The sequence below is a fragment of the Peromyscus leucopus genome, chromosome 4 (genome assembly GCF_004664715.2).
Source record: "Peromyscus leucopus breed LL Stock chromosome 4, UCI_PerLeu_2.1, whole genome shotgun sequence".
NCBI classification, from domain to species: Eukaryota; Metazoa; Chordata; class Mammalia; order Rodentia; family Cricetidae; genus Peromyscus; species Peromyscus leucopus.
The window spans coordinates 104,863,265-104,879,068 of NC_051066.1; the positions used below are offsets into that span (position 1 = coordinate 104,863,265).

The following is a 15,804-nucleotide window of genomic DNA, read 5'->3' on the forward strand; positions in this document are numbered from 1 at the left end:
CTCAAAACCTCAGTTTCCTCCTCAAATGTAAATTGCTGCATAAGAATTTTCCAATAGCCTCAGAATCTTGATTCTCTTGAGGAAGATTTTGACTTTCTTCAACACCTACTTACTACTTACCTCAGAAGTCAACGTGACCAGGGTTTCCAACTGGAATGTGAAAAGAAGACAGAAAGAAGGTGCGATTCTATTCTCAGTTGTCCACTTGACCACATCTGGATAACTAAAACCCAGGCAGCTGGGCACACCTGGGAGAGGTTTTTTTTTTTTTTCTTAATTAAATCATTTGAAGTGGGAAGACCCACCTTTAATCCAGATCTTCTGAGGTGGGAGATCCACCTTTAATCTGGGACACCCCTTCTGCTGGCAGCCTACATAAAGGACATGGAAGAAGGCTGCTTCTACTCTCTGCCTCCTTGCTCTCGCTCTCTCTGGCAAGTCCACTCCTACACTGGCACTGGAGCCGGCTTCTTCAGGATTCTGGCATGTACTGAAGGCTAGCTGAGACATCTAGCCTCGTGAACTGAACAATTACTGGGTTCTTGAACCTTCCATTGGTAGACAGCCATTGTTGGACTAGCTGGCCTACCACCTGTAGGCCATTCTAGTAAATCCCCTTTGTATATATTTTATCCATCCTGTTCCTCTAGAGAACCCTGACTAATACAGACAGTTCTACCTGGAACAAGATATTATGCTGGAAATTTAAAATGTGCTTCAGTGGTCTTCTCAGCATGACAAGGCCATTGCACTCTTGAATTCTGCAGCTGTGGTCACCTACACAAGACCTGCACAAAGCTGGGCCCACCCACATCCTGTCATGGAGTGGGGAGGTGCTTGTTAGGCCTTCCTCCTTCCTGAGACTTGATAGGCAGCTAATAATTGTTAGCAGGGAACAGCTCATGGGGCCCCCCTCCTCCTTGAAGCTTTGCAGGCAGTAAATGATTGCTCCAGAAGGTTCTCTTTTTTTTTTTTCCTCAGAAGTATAGACACTGATAAGGTGCCCGTGGTTCTGTAAATAACCCCTCACCCATGCTCCTGTAACCAATCCTAATGAAACTCATTACACACACACACACACACACACACACACACACACACACACACACACACACAAGCCATGGCAGTGCTGGAGGATGGCTCAGGTATTAGCAGTATTATTTACTTTTGCCATGACCCGGGTTGGGGTCCCAGCACCCACATGAAGGCTCAGAACTGCCTGAAACTCCAGTTCTGGTACCTTAGAGATCTGGTACCTTTTTCTGACCTCTGCTAATACCAGGCATGTGTATGGTGCACACACATTCATACAGGCAAAACATTCGTACACATAAAATACATTTAAAAAAAAAAAAAAAAAAGACATAACAGAAGGGAGACCAGAGCGAGGAAGGGAGTGGAGGAACAAGAGAATGTGATGGGGATTGAATATAATCAAAACACATTTATATACATGTCTGAAAATGTTATAATGAAACCCATTATTATGTATAATTAACAGATGCTAATAAAAAGCTTTAAAGGGCACCGGAGAGATGACCCAGTGATTAAGAATATGCTGCCTGCTCTTCCAGAGGACTCTAATTCATTTCCCAGAACCCACATCTGCTAGCTCACAAGCATGTGGGTGCTGGGAATTGAACCTAGGTCCTCTGGAAGAGCAGCCAGTGCTCTGAACTGCTGAGCCATCTTTCCAACCCCAAGTTGTGAGCTTTTAAATTTATGATAAACTACACAGGAATAGTAAAATCTGAGCAAAGCCATGGGTACTGTGTCAGAAGTACATGGTGATATAGTGTCTCTAAAACATACACACACACACATACACACACACACACACACACACACACACACGTCACTCCTTATGAAGTACTGAAAAGTATACTTGAATGATATTTTGTGCTTGCTTTTCATGTTCTCACCAAACAATAATGATGACGAAAGTCAAGAAACCCATCCTCGAAAACAAGATCTGGAAATTATTCAAAGGGCCAGATACTATGAAACGAAAGACTAGATTAAGAACTCAAGTGGATCTGGGAGGAGAGGGGCTACTTTCTATTTGAGTACAGAGTGAGTTATAATTATTAATGTGTTAATGATATAATTATCACAGTGACTGTCTGTCTGTTGCCCGCCTCAGTGCAGCTCCGCAGCGTAGACATTCTCCTGAGGGCTTCAGTTGTTGCCAGAGTGACATGAGTGACAGAAGCAATGCTGATGGGAAACTTTGTGTGTGTCCTGAATGAAAACAGGTCCTTCCTCCAGCGCAGAGGAAGGGCTACGTGCATCCAACCTTTGTGCGCCCAAGCCTGACATTCCCCCCACCTTACTAATGCTGGTCCACATCTGTACTGTTCATTCAGGTCAAGGAAGCTGACCTGCTGAGTAACGGCTCAGTCATGGTTTTTAATACCTCTGCTTCGCCACATCTGTATGAAATCCAGCAGCTGCAAGCCCTGGCTAATTACAGCATCGGTGTGTCCTGTCGGAACGAAATTGGCTGGTCTGCAGTAAGCCCCTGGACTCTGGCCAGCACGACAGAAGGAGGTAATTCCTGAGATACACAATGAACATTTGCCCCCAGTGGCATGTCATCAGGCAAACCTTTCCCAACAGCCTGATGTTGTGTGCACTCTGCTAGTTGGGTGCATTTTAGTGGGGTGGCCAATAAGATAGGAAAGAAAATTGTTTCTTAGTAACTTAAGAGACTTACTTTAAAAAACAAAAAACACCTAAAAACCTTATCTGTACTATGTGCATTTTTAACATTTCCCTTTACTTGGGAAGATGATGGCACCACCTCAAAGCCAGTATTATTTTCAATTAACATATAATGCACCAAGTTTTTATTCACAGCAGGCAACCTAAGGGGGGAAAAGTCATTTTTTAATTATATAAAATTCTAGCTCCACAGCTGTCTAGAGGATGTTCTAATTAGGTTGTTTGTTTGAGACAGGGTCTCACTGTATGGTCTTGGCTGGCCTGGAACTTGCTAGATAGTCCAGACTGGACTTGAACTCTTAGAGACCCTCCTGCTCAGCCAGAGATCAAAAGAGCAACAGCGGTTCCTCCCTCCATGGTTTCTGCTGCAGGTTCCTGCCCTAAAGTCCCTCAATAACGGGGTGTGACCTGGAAGTGTAAGATAAGATAAACCCTTCGCTCTGCCAAGGTGGTGACTTTTTACTACAGCAGCAAAAAGTAAATAGTATGGAGAGGTTTGGGTTTGTTTTTTCTTTTTTTAAGAGAAGGGGGAGGGAGAGTTCTTGTTTTTCCTTTCAGTGTATTACAATGTTCCACGGTTTCCTTTCTTCCTTTGTTTCCAACGTTATGTTGGTGGTAAACTTGACTTTGGTTTTCTGTGTGTAAGATGTGCTTTGTCTCCATTTCTTCCCTTAGTGCTGACTTTGAACAATTTAACAATTATATCCTTTAGCTTCGTTTTACTCATATTCCTTGTGCTCAAAGGCCATTGGACTTCTTGCATCTCTGACTGTAGTTTGTATCACATTTGGGAGAATGTGGCCTGCCATCTTGCCCTCACAGTATGGGAGACTGAATCTAGGACTGGGTGCCTATTGTACAAATGCTCTATCACTGAGCTACACACCTCCACTCCTCATACATGTTTGCCCTTTTTACCTCTCCTCTCTTTTAAGGACTATCAGCTATGTGCACAACAGACCATTAGAAGTCCCATCATTCAGTGGTGCTCTGCTAACCCCTGCCCTTTGCTCTCCTCATTTTTCCTTTGGAGAGTTTCTATTGTTTATGTCTTCTGGTTCAGTCATCTTACCTTGTTCTTAGCCATCTTACCTAACCAGCTACTAATCCTAACTAGTCTTTGTCTCTCATGCTGTGATTCTTTTCTGCTTCTTATATAATTCATGTCTAAACTTTTAGATCATATAGAATACAGTTAGGATAATTGATGATTTTAACATCTATCTGGGATGATTTCTTGGTATCCTAGTGTGCTGGCTAGTTTTACATCAATTTGATACAAACTAAAGTCATCTGAGAGGATAGAGCATCAATTAAGAAAATGCCTCGATAAGATCAGGCTGTAGGCAAGCCTACAGGATATTTTCTTAAATAGTGATCAATGCAGGAGGGTCCAGTCCATTGTGGGTGGTGCCATTCCCAGGCCAGTGGTCCTGGGTTTTATAAGAAAGCAAGCTGAGTAAGCCATGAGGAACAAGCCAGTAAGCAGCACTCCTCCATGGCCTCTGCATCAGCTCCTGTCTCCAGGTTCTTGCCCTGTTTGAGTTCCTGTCCTGACTTCCTTCAGTGATGGACTATGATGTGGAAGTATTAGCCAAATAAACCCTTTCCTCCCCAACTTGTTTTTGGTCATGATGTTTCCTCACAGCAATAGTAACCCTGCCTAAGACACCTGGTATGGATACTCTTTTCATGGCCAACGCTGTTTGGCAGTACCATGAGAATTCTACCTTGTTGGAAGAATTTCCTCTAAGTAGTGATCTTTATTTTAGGACACAGATGAGCCAGTGGAAAACCATTGTGGAATATTAGTTTAAGATGTGTTACATTCATTTATGCTGTGGAATATTTGTTTAATGATCCAAAGATGTGTTGCATTTTTTATGTTGCATTTGTTTAACTGTGAATCTGTGTTACTTTGCCTGTCTAAAACACCTGATTGGTCTGATAAAGAGCTGAATGGCCAATAGCTAGGGAAGAGCGAGAAAAGGAGAAGAGGAGGATGCTAGGGGCCAGCCACCCAACCACCCGGTCAGCCACAGAGTAAGAAGAGAAGAAAGATACATAGAATAAAGAAAGGTGCTGGGTGGTGGTGGCCCATGCCTTTAATCCCAATGCTTGGGAGGCAGAGGCAGGTAGATCTCAGTGAGTTTGAGGCCAGCCTGGTCTACAAAGTGAGTTCGAGAACAACAACCAGAATTGTTACACAGAAAAAAAAAAAAACTGTCTTGAAAAACCAAAAAAAAAAAAAAAAAAAAGTAAGAAGCCCAGAGGCAAACATAATTAAAGAGAAACAGGATAATTTAAGTTGGAAAAGCTGGCTACTAAGGCTGGGCATTCATAAGTAAGAATAAGTCTCCATGTATTTATTTGAGAGCTGGGTGATGGGCCCCCAAAAAAACCAACTGCAGAAAACAAGTTCTTCTTGTTGGGTATTGCTTTTAAGATTTGTTGAGTAAGACCACAGCATTGCTCAGAATAGCAATGTTATTAACTACTGTGGAGACAAGACCATTCTGTGTGGTCTGGCCAGTGACCTTGATCATAAAGGTTTCCAGTCTGATTGATGGGAATTAGCACTGTCCTCAGCCTCATGGAATGCCTGAGCACTGATGCCTTCGATCTTTTTGTGGTCGTTCTTTCCACGTCTTCCCTTGGAAGCATTATGGGACTCTCTTGCCTTGCCCTACATATTTATCTCTCTTGATTTATTCCCCAACTTTCATGGCACTTATTTATTTATTTATTTATTTATTTATTTATTTATTTATTTATTTATGTTTATTTATTTATTTATGTGTGAGTGTGTGTGTGCGCGCGTGCGCGCGCGCGCGTGCGCATGTATAGACCTGTGCTGTAGTATGTGTGTTGAGGTCAGAAGACAACTTGCAGGAGTCAGTTCTTTCCTTCCACTGAGGGTTCTGAGCTTCAAACTCAGGTCATAGGTCTTGGCCAAGAGCATCTTCACCTGTCACAGGAGCATCTTATGTGCTGAACTGAACCAAATCACTGGGCTGAGCGCATTCTTAAACAGGTTCCCAAGAGAGTGTGTGCAGAAGTAAAATCTGTGAGGACCTCTATGCTTTGTCTCATACTTGGTTAGAATATAGACTATAAGGTTAGAAGCCTTCCCCTCCTCAAAATATTAGTTATTTCTGAGATGTTTGTTTGTCTGTTGTTTTGGCTGCTGTGGAAGATTTTCTGCATGGACTGTTTTTTTGGAACATCTCCTTTCTTTGGTCCTGGTGCAGTGATAGGCTGTGATGGAGAATGAGGCCCCACTGTGGGTATCTAGTAGTCTAGAAAGCCACGTTCTCAGGCCCCAAGCTTTTCTTTGCATAGTTTTTCCTTTGAATGTTTTCTCCTTTATTTGTTTTCCTTGAAACTATATGAGACATTTTGGGGACTTCTTTGATTCCTTTTGTAATCTTCTTTCTCAAACAGACTTACATTCTTTGCCTTTTTATTCTAACTTCTTGAGTATTTACTTCATTTATTTTCCAGTTCTTTTATTAAGTATTATTTTGCTAATCATGTTTCTAATTTCAAGTTTTCTTCTTCATTGGCTACTTCTTTAGTTTTCTTTTCTTATCTCGGTACATATTAATTACTGTTTTGTTTTAATTTCCATTCACTTGGTGGCTGACAACTCTTCCCTGCCTCCCATCCCCTCACCCCCATTGCTCTTCATCCCCCATCCCCAACCCCCACCCTTCCACCCCATCCCACCTGGGGTGAGGGGCAGGTTCTATCCTTTGTGCATTTGTTCCCTGACATTCCTGAAGGAGGTCACCCTAGATTTTCTCTGATCTGTCTTTTCTCTCTGAGGAGTGAAGAAGAGCTGCAATTTGAGTGGAACTCTATGAGTGGGTGGGACTTACGGGTGGGTGGGTGGGACTTACAGGCTTCACTGTTGATTGGATGATGGCTCTAGGGTCTGTTTCAGATGACTCCTGCTTTTCTTTCCTCTGCAAATCCATTCACAAGATGGGAAATCTGTTGTCTTCTGCCCCAGAAACAGGAGCATGGTACTGATGTCAGAAACAGGTCAAGGTGGCCAAAGAAACATATAGACTCCCCTTCCCTTGGGGAAGAAACTTGCTTTTTCTTTTCTCGTCTTCAGTTGGACTTCTTACCGTATCTCCAACACATTTGTGCCCTAATGCCAACAACTTTCAGCTCAGAATAAACCACCTTGTCTCCTGTGGAGATTTGGGGCAGAACCTGCCAAGAGTTGAGGGATGGGGCAGAAGTACCCCAAGGACGAATCACCTCGTAATCAAATTTCTAGTCAGGCTTCCTAATGTTACCCCCCGTAAGTCCTCTCTATGGTTCTTAGTGGGAAACTGTCTATCAATTTTTCAGTGTTCACATATGTATAGAAAGTTCTCTGTGGTTGACGCCTTTTGTCTTGTGTATTTTTATCTTTTAAACACCCCCCTCCCCTCCAGGGGATCGTTAAAGGGATTTTCGGGGGAGGCAGTCACGAAGACCTTCTACGTTGGCTATGCATACTCATAAATTCTATAGCAGCTCTGAAAGTGTGTAAATGATTTCACTGGCAGAGTTTGGCTAGATGGCATTTGCCAGAGGAAATTCTTTTTAACGTCAAGAGTCCTGCCAGTGTCAGGCAGTGGTGGCACATGCCTTTAATCCCAGCACTTGGGAAGCAGAAGCAGGTGGATCTCTGTGAGTTCAAGATCAGCCTGGTCTACAGAGCGAGTTCCAGGACAGCCAGGGCTACATAGGAAAAAAAAAAAAAAAAAAAAAAAGGAAGAGTCCTGTCTAAGGATGTAGCAGAAATTAAGAGGGTTGGAATATCTTTTTTTTTTGTTGCTATATTCCCTTCAAAAAATATCACAAATGCATAATTTAATGTCTATATAATTACAGGCAATGGTTTGGTATATGTTTTTCTTATTGATGTTACTTACTCCATACATAAAACATGTATTTTTTAATTTATAAAATGGGTTAACATGCGAGCTGGGAAGATAGCTCTGTTGGGAGAGAGTTTACTGTGCTTAGTCTCTAGCACCTATGTGGAAAGCTGACCATGGTGATGTGCACATACAATCCTAGCACCAGTGAAACAGAACTAGGCTGATCACTGGGCTTGGATACCCAGCCTAACCTAATGGGCAAACCCCAAGTCCTAGTGAGAGATCCTGCCTCAAAACAAACAGAAAAAAAGCTCCTGAAGGATGACACCCAAGTTGACCTCTAGCTATTTTATAACATTTACATTATTTATAACATTTACATTACATTATTTAACACATTTACATTGTGTTAGGTTTTATAAATAATCCAAAGGTGACTTAAAACATGTGGGAGGACATAGGTATGTGAGCACCTGGGAACTTTGGTACCTCTAGGAATCCCTTGAAGATACTGGGCGATGACTATACAGTCGCTTCAGTCTTATTACTGACTGCCCAGACCAGTAACTGCCTGCCTCTGGACTGTATGATGACAGCTTCATTCTGAGCTCACCAGCATTCCCTGCCTGCCCAGCCCAGAGCCACAAAGTTTATCTTCACTCAGCCTTGTTCACTTCCAGTGCCCCAGGCATCTGCGGGAAGAACCCATGAGCACCAGCCTCCTCCTTCCCAGACTTCCTAATTGTTGTTAGCCTCCCCTGGGTGGATATAGCTTAGTTGGTAAGATGCTTGCCCAATGTGCATAAAGCTCTGTTTTTTATTTCATCACCACGTAAAATGGGCACACAAAACTCCTGTGGCATTTCAATGGTCCTTAATGGGGGGGGCAGGGAGATGGAAATTTACCTTTAGTCTGGGTCTTTCATAGAGCATTTGAAACCCAAACACTTGATAACCAAGAAGAAAATCAATCTATGTGGTCTTTCCTTGTAGCTCTTCATCTTTCTCTCTTTCCCTTGCAGCTCCATCCGTAGCACCTTTAAACGTCACCGTGTTCCTGAACGAATCTAACAATAGTGTGGACATCAGATGGATGAAGCCTCCAATTAAGCGGCAGGATGGGGAACTGGTGGGCTACAGGATATCTCACGTGTGGGAGAGTTCGGGGGCTCATGTAAGTCTGCACCCGAAAGCACACTTAGTCATTTACTTTTGACTTGCCGATTGCCTTCTGTCTCAGAAGCTTTCGTTTTTGTGGGGATTGTTTATGATTGAGCAAGGCATGGCACCTTTCAATGGGACACAAAGAATGTAGTAAAAATTAGAGAGGACCAAACATTCAGAACATTCTAGGGAGTCTTTGGGGGGGAGTGTTTCACTACCCCACTTACTCTTGATTAATTTGTTGGCAGCAAACAGGTATTATTAGCCTGTGTTATCATGTGTCTCTTGTCTTCAGGGAAGTTAGGCTGTTATAGGAAGAGTGTACTGTGGACTATCCAGCAATCATCGCTTGCAGTCAGGGGGCTAGAGGGCTGAGCATCCTGGTAATTCATAGCCTTATGGAAATTCCTGAAGATTCTTTCCTGAAAAGGATTGTCATGGAACATCCTTAGCTTTACAGAGAATAGCAAAGAGCAAGCAGCCTCTATCTGTGGAAGGGCCCAGCCCACTGTGGGCAGCACCATCCCTAGGCAGGTGGTCCTAGACTGTCTAAGAAAACTACCTGAGCATAAGCCAGGAAACAAGCCACTAAGCAGCATCCTCTGTGGTTTCTGCCCTAACTTCCCTCCATGATGGCTTGTGACCTGGAAGTATAAACCAATCCACCCTTCCTCCCCTGAAGTTGATTTTGGCCCCGGTGTTTATCACAGCAATAGAAATCAGACTAGAGAAGGTGGATACACTGGTATCACTAACAGGATTAGTTCTCCCATACCTTTCTTTACTGTGGTCACGGAAATGATGCCTCTTGAGTCATCATATTCCTCTTCCATCTAACCCTGTTGGTAGACCCCACGTTAAGTCTCTATCGCATGTATCTGGGACATCACAAAACTGCTCGGAAAGAGAGGGAGGGACAGCTACAGCCCTGTTCCAACCTCCGTTCCCATCCTTTCCACCTTCATGCCATCCAGTGTTTATAAAAATTGCTTTTTTTCCAAAAGGACAATTGGGACTTGTTCTCTTTCCTTTATATAAGAAAACAGGCTGTTGAAAACAGTGTGTGATGGGATGTAAGAAAAAGACAAGGGCTTAGACGTCAGGTTCTTCTCCATCATGTGAGTGATAACCAAGTCTCCAGCCCTCCATGAGAAACCTCTCCATCCCTAGTCTTGTCCCAGGATATTTGTCCCAGGTGTCGCAAAGTTATCTGAATTTCTCCATGGGCTGAGTAAAGGGAGTAACGGTTCAGCTGATGTAGCATTTTCCCACAGTGGTGAATGCTTAGTGAAGTCAGAAGGGTTTGGCAGTTGTCCAGTTCAGTAGGAATTTCATCTTTCTCTGTTGGCGGACAATACCAGCAGACCCATATGCGTTCTAAAGCAAACCAGTGCGTTTACAGAACTATTCCTTCTCATTTGGATGAAGGCTTCTTTTCTAAAGGGGACTTCTCGAGCTGCGGCATTCATAGAACCATGGTGAAACCTTTGTGAATGACTTGGCCGGAGAGCCTGATGCACTGAGTGCCACTCACACCCAGCCGTGCCCTACATTCTCATTGCCCTTTGTCCAGACGAGTCCCCTCTGCTGCAGAACAATATAGGCACAGTTGAGGCTGTGACCTTTGGGTAGCTTTACCTCCTTGCAGATGGCAAGTCATCCAGTCATGAGGTCATTCGCCTTGCGCCCACACGGGACTTTGTGCCTTGTGACAATGACCGGCCCAGTGGGTCACGTTACTTTGAGAATGTTGTCGGCTGCAATATCGCTTCTCTCTCGTGACTTGAACCTGGAGGCAAAGAGGGTCTCCTAAAGAAGGCCCGGAGGGCCTAACCAGGCTGAAGTGATGGTTACAATGACCCGGGCATATGTCTCCTCATGTCTAGGACACTCTTCATCTTGTAAGATAGCTGAGACCGTGTCAGCCTCTCACAACTGTCCTTTCGTTTACACTCTTAGCTACTTCTTCTTACGTAAGGCAGGAAATCGGGCACTTCTGAAATTTCTGACTGGCAGCTGTAATAAGTTGGGTTTGGCATTTGTGTAATTTCAGAACTTTCTTGGAAGAGCGCTCTGCGTGGTTTGTTCTGGTGGCACTGAAGATAGACTTGTACCTTTGTCATCTAGTAACCTGTGTGTCACTGTGTTAAATAGTAGGAATTTTATGTTTGCTTTTTCTTTTTTTTTTTTTTTTTTTTTTTTTTGGTTTTTCGAGACAGGGTTTTCTTGTGTAGCTTTGCCTTTCCTGAACTCACTGTAGCCCAGCGCCTCGAACTCACAGGATCCGCCTGCTCTGCCTCCGGTGCTGGATTAGCGTGGCCCCACCCCCCTTTTTCTTTTTTTGAGACAGGGTTTCACTGTGTAGCCCTGTCTGTCCTGGAACTCACTCTGTAGACCAGGCTGACCTTGAACTCACAGAGATCCTCCTGTCTCTGCCTGCTAAGTGCTGGGATTCAAGGTGTGCATGACCACCACCCGGCTCAAATTTCCTGTTTCTTTATTGGCAGAAAATAGTGACTGCCAATGGCCGACTTCTGGGTGCTCTAAAAGCCTACCAATGCCTGGTTATGCCGTCTGCCTCTGGCGTGGGAGGAAGCTACTTTTCTGGTGAGGCCCTTTTGAGCTCGGGTGGGTGAAGGCCAATGGTGATGGAATTGTTGTGAATGGCGGTGGCCCAGTGGTCTGCTACATGGAACACCAGCAACGCTCAGCTGTGCCCTGTGTACCCAGGGCCCTTTAGAATGGTGCCCTCTGTGGTGAGAATGGTATGGTCAATTAGAGAAAGAAGCTTCTGGTCTTTACTGGTTGGCTATTTCTTATACTTCAGTAAAGCATTTTGTTGTTGTTGTTGTTGTTGTTTTTACCATTTTTGTTTTATTTTTCTTGCCTTCCAAATCAGAACTGATTTGAGGGGCAAGTAGCAGTGTGTTCTCATTCAGGCTGGAGTCTTATGCATCTGTGCACTGTCTGAACACGGGTCCTTGCCCTTGCTTTGGAGGCATCTATGATGCTACAGGCCCAATGTGTGGAACCTGCTCCACCATCTACACCAGCTGGGGAATGTGCCTCCGAGTGGGGATTATAGCGCTAATGCTGGCTAGTCTGTGGTTGTAGTGGGTAGAGATTTTCGATCAGATGGAAGTCCCTACAGAGATAATTGTGGTCTTAACAATGTGATTGGGCTTTAGGTACATAGCTTAGTAGTAGGGTGCTTGCCTTTCATGCACCAAGACCCAGGTTTGATCCCCAGAAGCCTGCTCCTGTGTTTGCCGGTGGCTGCCAAGGCAGCAGAGGATGTGTCTGCATGTTGACATGTTCCCTGCCTCTTCCCTTTCTTCTCTCTCTGTCTCTGTCTCTCTGTCTCTCTGTCTCTCTGTCTGTCTCTCTCTCTCATATAGTCAGTATTCTTTTTTTATCATTTTTTTTAAAGATTTATTTGCTTATTATGTATACAGCATGTATGACTGCAGGCCAGAAGAGGGCACCAGATCTCGTTATAGATGGTTGTGAGCCACCATGTGGTTGCTGGGAATTGAACTCAGGACCTCTGGAAGAGCAGTCAGTGCTCTTAACCTCTGAGCCATCTCTCCAGCCCAGTCAGTATTCTTAATGAGATAGCTAAGGGTTCTAAGCCATTTCTAAAACCCATGAATAAATCAAGAATGGTTCTTGGATTAGAGGAGAATCTTGCTAGGAGGGTAATGGATGGTCTTGGATGTCCTGCTTTGAGAAGCTAGACAGTTTAATTTCCTCCACTGCTCTAAGGCTTGCAAGATACCCTGAGACCGATGCTGAAGGAGGGCCTTAACAGCTGTAGAGGAGGGAGACCTAAGCACAGCACCTTGATGAACGCAATCCAAGACACTAAGAACCGCCATTAATTTTTTTTTTTTTTTTTTTTTTTTTTTGCCAGACTGCAAACTGTTTTCTAAAAGGGACTTGTTTAACTCCTACATAAATTTTGTGAAAAAGAGAGTCATCTCAGTGTTCACCCGAGGAAACAGGCTTAGCAGTGTTGAGTGACTCATCCAGAGCCACAAAGCTTGGGACTGGAGATCTGGGGATAAGCACCAGGGCCTGGCTGACTGGAAAGCCAGAACTTCCCAGAGCCCCGGGTGACTTCCCAGTAGCCATTGGCTCTTTTCGTAATTCAGAATCTCACACTCAGCTCCATAGTGTGGACCCTCAGAGTAATGACAGGAAGATATGGGTTGGTCGTCGGTGCCTATGAATCTGAGCACTTTTACCAAGTGACCTTTGTTACTTCTTCCCTCCTTGAAGCATTGCTCTTGGGGCTGGAAATGGGCCGTGTTCTTAGATACAACTATCGCTTACAGGGTGTGAATTCTTCAAGAGTATTTGGTGATGTTAAAGTCATTTGATAATCATAAAAAAATACCATAGTTGCCCTGTCTTAACTCCAAGCCACACCCACAAGGAAAAAAAGAAATTGTCTTTTCCAAAGATGTGCTATTACTTTCTTGTCCCCAAAAATCTATAATGTCATTTTAAAAAAATAATTATGGGAAATTGCATTCAAATGCCATAGCGTAAATTGGGCTTCATTACCTGAAAAAATGTTAATAGATTTTTTTCAAGTCCTTATGTTGGTGAATAATGAAAGCTCACTAAACAAGAAATATGCAGCTGGCCCATGGCACACATCTCATGAGCAGACTATTGCATGCTGGGAAATGGCTCTGCTCTGTACCCTGACAACCCCAAGACAGGATGTGTGTGGTAGATACTTAGTAATCCATTCTTATCAATTGTGCAGTGTCCAAACTCATAATTAAAAGAAATGTCACACTTGCCGGCCTAGACCCTGTTCCATGTGCTTTTCCCAGGCTAGCTCTTTGCCTGTATTAACTCCTCTCGGGAATAGAAAGTGGAAATGAAAAATAATTTCTCTAGGTTTTCATAATGAACCCTGAGTAAGTGTCATTATAAACCATAATTGGTCTGTGACTTGTACATCTATCGACTCAATATCACAGATTGGAAATATTCAGAAAATAAATCATGCCTATTAGTAAGCATTTTACTTTCCTAGCCAGGCATGGTTGTACTGTAATCCTAGCACTTGGGAACTGTGGTTATGAAAACTCCTGTCAGTTCAAGATCAGCCTGGTCTACATAGTGAGTGTCTGGCCAGACCGGTCTACATAGTGAGGCTCTAGATCAAAATATTTGCTTTTGTTGTTGTTTTGTCTGAGACAGGACCTTATTAGGTAGCCCTAACTGGCCTAGGTCTTTGAGCAATCCTCCTGCCTCTGCCTCCCCATTGCTGAGATTATATGTGTATAGACCAAGCCTGGGTTGGTTTGGTTTGTTTGAGGCTAGGAATGTATGTCAGTTCTAGAAAACATGTTCAGCATGCACAAGACCCTGGGTTTTCTCCATAGGACAAAAAAAATATTAAAAATGTGTTTGAGCCGGGTGGTGGTAATGCATGCCTTTAATCCCAGCACTTGGGAGACAGAGGCGGGTAGATCTCTGTGGCTCAAGGCCAGCCTGGTCTACAGAGTGAGTTCTAGGACAGCCAGGGCTGTTACAGAGAAACTGTGTCTCGAAAAAAAAAAAAAAAAAAAAAAAAAAAAAAAAAAAAAAACACTTTTTTTGTTTGGGTCATTATTCCCTAAACAATCTAACAACAATAGCAATACTATATGAATAAGCACATTGTTAAAACTATAAGTAATATAGCAGCTGTTTACACTTCATCGGATGTTATAAGTTATCAAAGGATTTACACATGCCCACGTGGGTTGGGAACTCTCACAACACCCCACGCCTAAATGAAGAGCTACAAGCAATTAATGGTTGCTGAGAGAGGGAGAATCCGTCCTCTCCAGGGATGTCCCACGATAGGTTATCCAATCCAAGTGGTCAGCCTTAAATACATATCCTTATGAGCAACGCTAAGTGGGTTAAGAGGGTTGTATTTATATGTAAGTGTGTGTCTGTGTGCGACAATAATAATTAAAGAAGAAGAGGTTATGAATTTGAAAGAGAGTAGAGAAAATTATGTAATATTCATGTGTGAAATTCTCAAAATCTTTTAGTTTTTCACAAAAGAATTTACAGTGGGTTGCATGCAAATCCTGTGTCTGTGTATGCATACTGAGGACGAAACCCAAAGCATCCCTTCAGCTAAGCATGTACCCACCACTGAGCACACACCTAGCTGTTTTGTGTGGGAACCGGCCCTGTACAGGTTCCAAGGAACAAATGTGCTGTTACATTTTTTTAAATTTCATTATTGTTAGGCTTTATATTGGTCTAGGTGTGCCATTTTTCCTAGTTGTGTGTTTCCTTTTAGTTTATAGGTAATTTCTCTTATAAATGATGTATCATGTTTGAGTCCTTGTAGGAAAAGACAGTATACAGCCAGACTCAGGCCCAGTTCCCTTTTTAGCATGGAGTCTTTTTGGCATGAAGTCTTATGCTAAACGAGGGATCAGACTGAGAATTATGCTATAGACTTTCTTAATGAGAAAAGCCTGAGTCACTACAGGGCTCCAGGACTCAGGATGTGGACTGTGGAGTTACACTCCTGATGATTTTCAGATCTACCCACCCCCAAATTAAATACAGAATTGCAAACTAACCCCCAAATTAAATGCAGAGTTACAAATTAATCCACTATCAAAATAAAACACTTTCTTTCTAAAATGGACCAACCTAGGATATGCAGGCCCCACCCCTGCTAACTTCTCATTTGTTTACCTAACAACAACAAAAATTTGTGGCCCATACCCTGAGCTCAGGCCTTGGGGGCAAAGGATGGGAAGTGGTGCCCCTTTTCATTTCTTTCCCTCCTTGGGATTAAGGGTCACTTCCAACTTAGATGGAGGGCAGATAGCTCTCTGGAAGGCCAAACCCGGTGGCCTCTTGGTCGTGAATGACCGGCCTGCTCTGTCCTTGAGGCTGAGCGAGCTCTGTCCTGCTCCATTTCTAGAAGTAACTGGCTTGAAACCCAGTGAACCTGAGATGAAGTTACCACCAACCATGCCTCCAGTCCAAAGATTTT

At 43.4% G+C, this 15,804-nt stretch overlaps 1 protein-coding gene across 1 annotated transcript in view; it reads left to right on the forward strand.

Moving 5' to 3' along the window:
* The window catches only part of Mertk (MER proto-oncogene, tyrosine kinase), a 108,686-nt gene that overhangs the window by 57,808 nt on the left and 35,074 nt on the right, over positions 1-15,804 (forward strand). The window contains exons 7-8 of the mRNA XM_028893379.2: positions 2,367-2,550; positions 8,630-8,781. Coding sequence (XP_028749212.1) covers positions 2,367-2,550; positions 8,630-8,781 — 336 coding nt within the window. The remainder of the gene's footprint in view (positions 1-2,366; positions 2,551-8,629; positions 8,782-15,804) is intronic.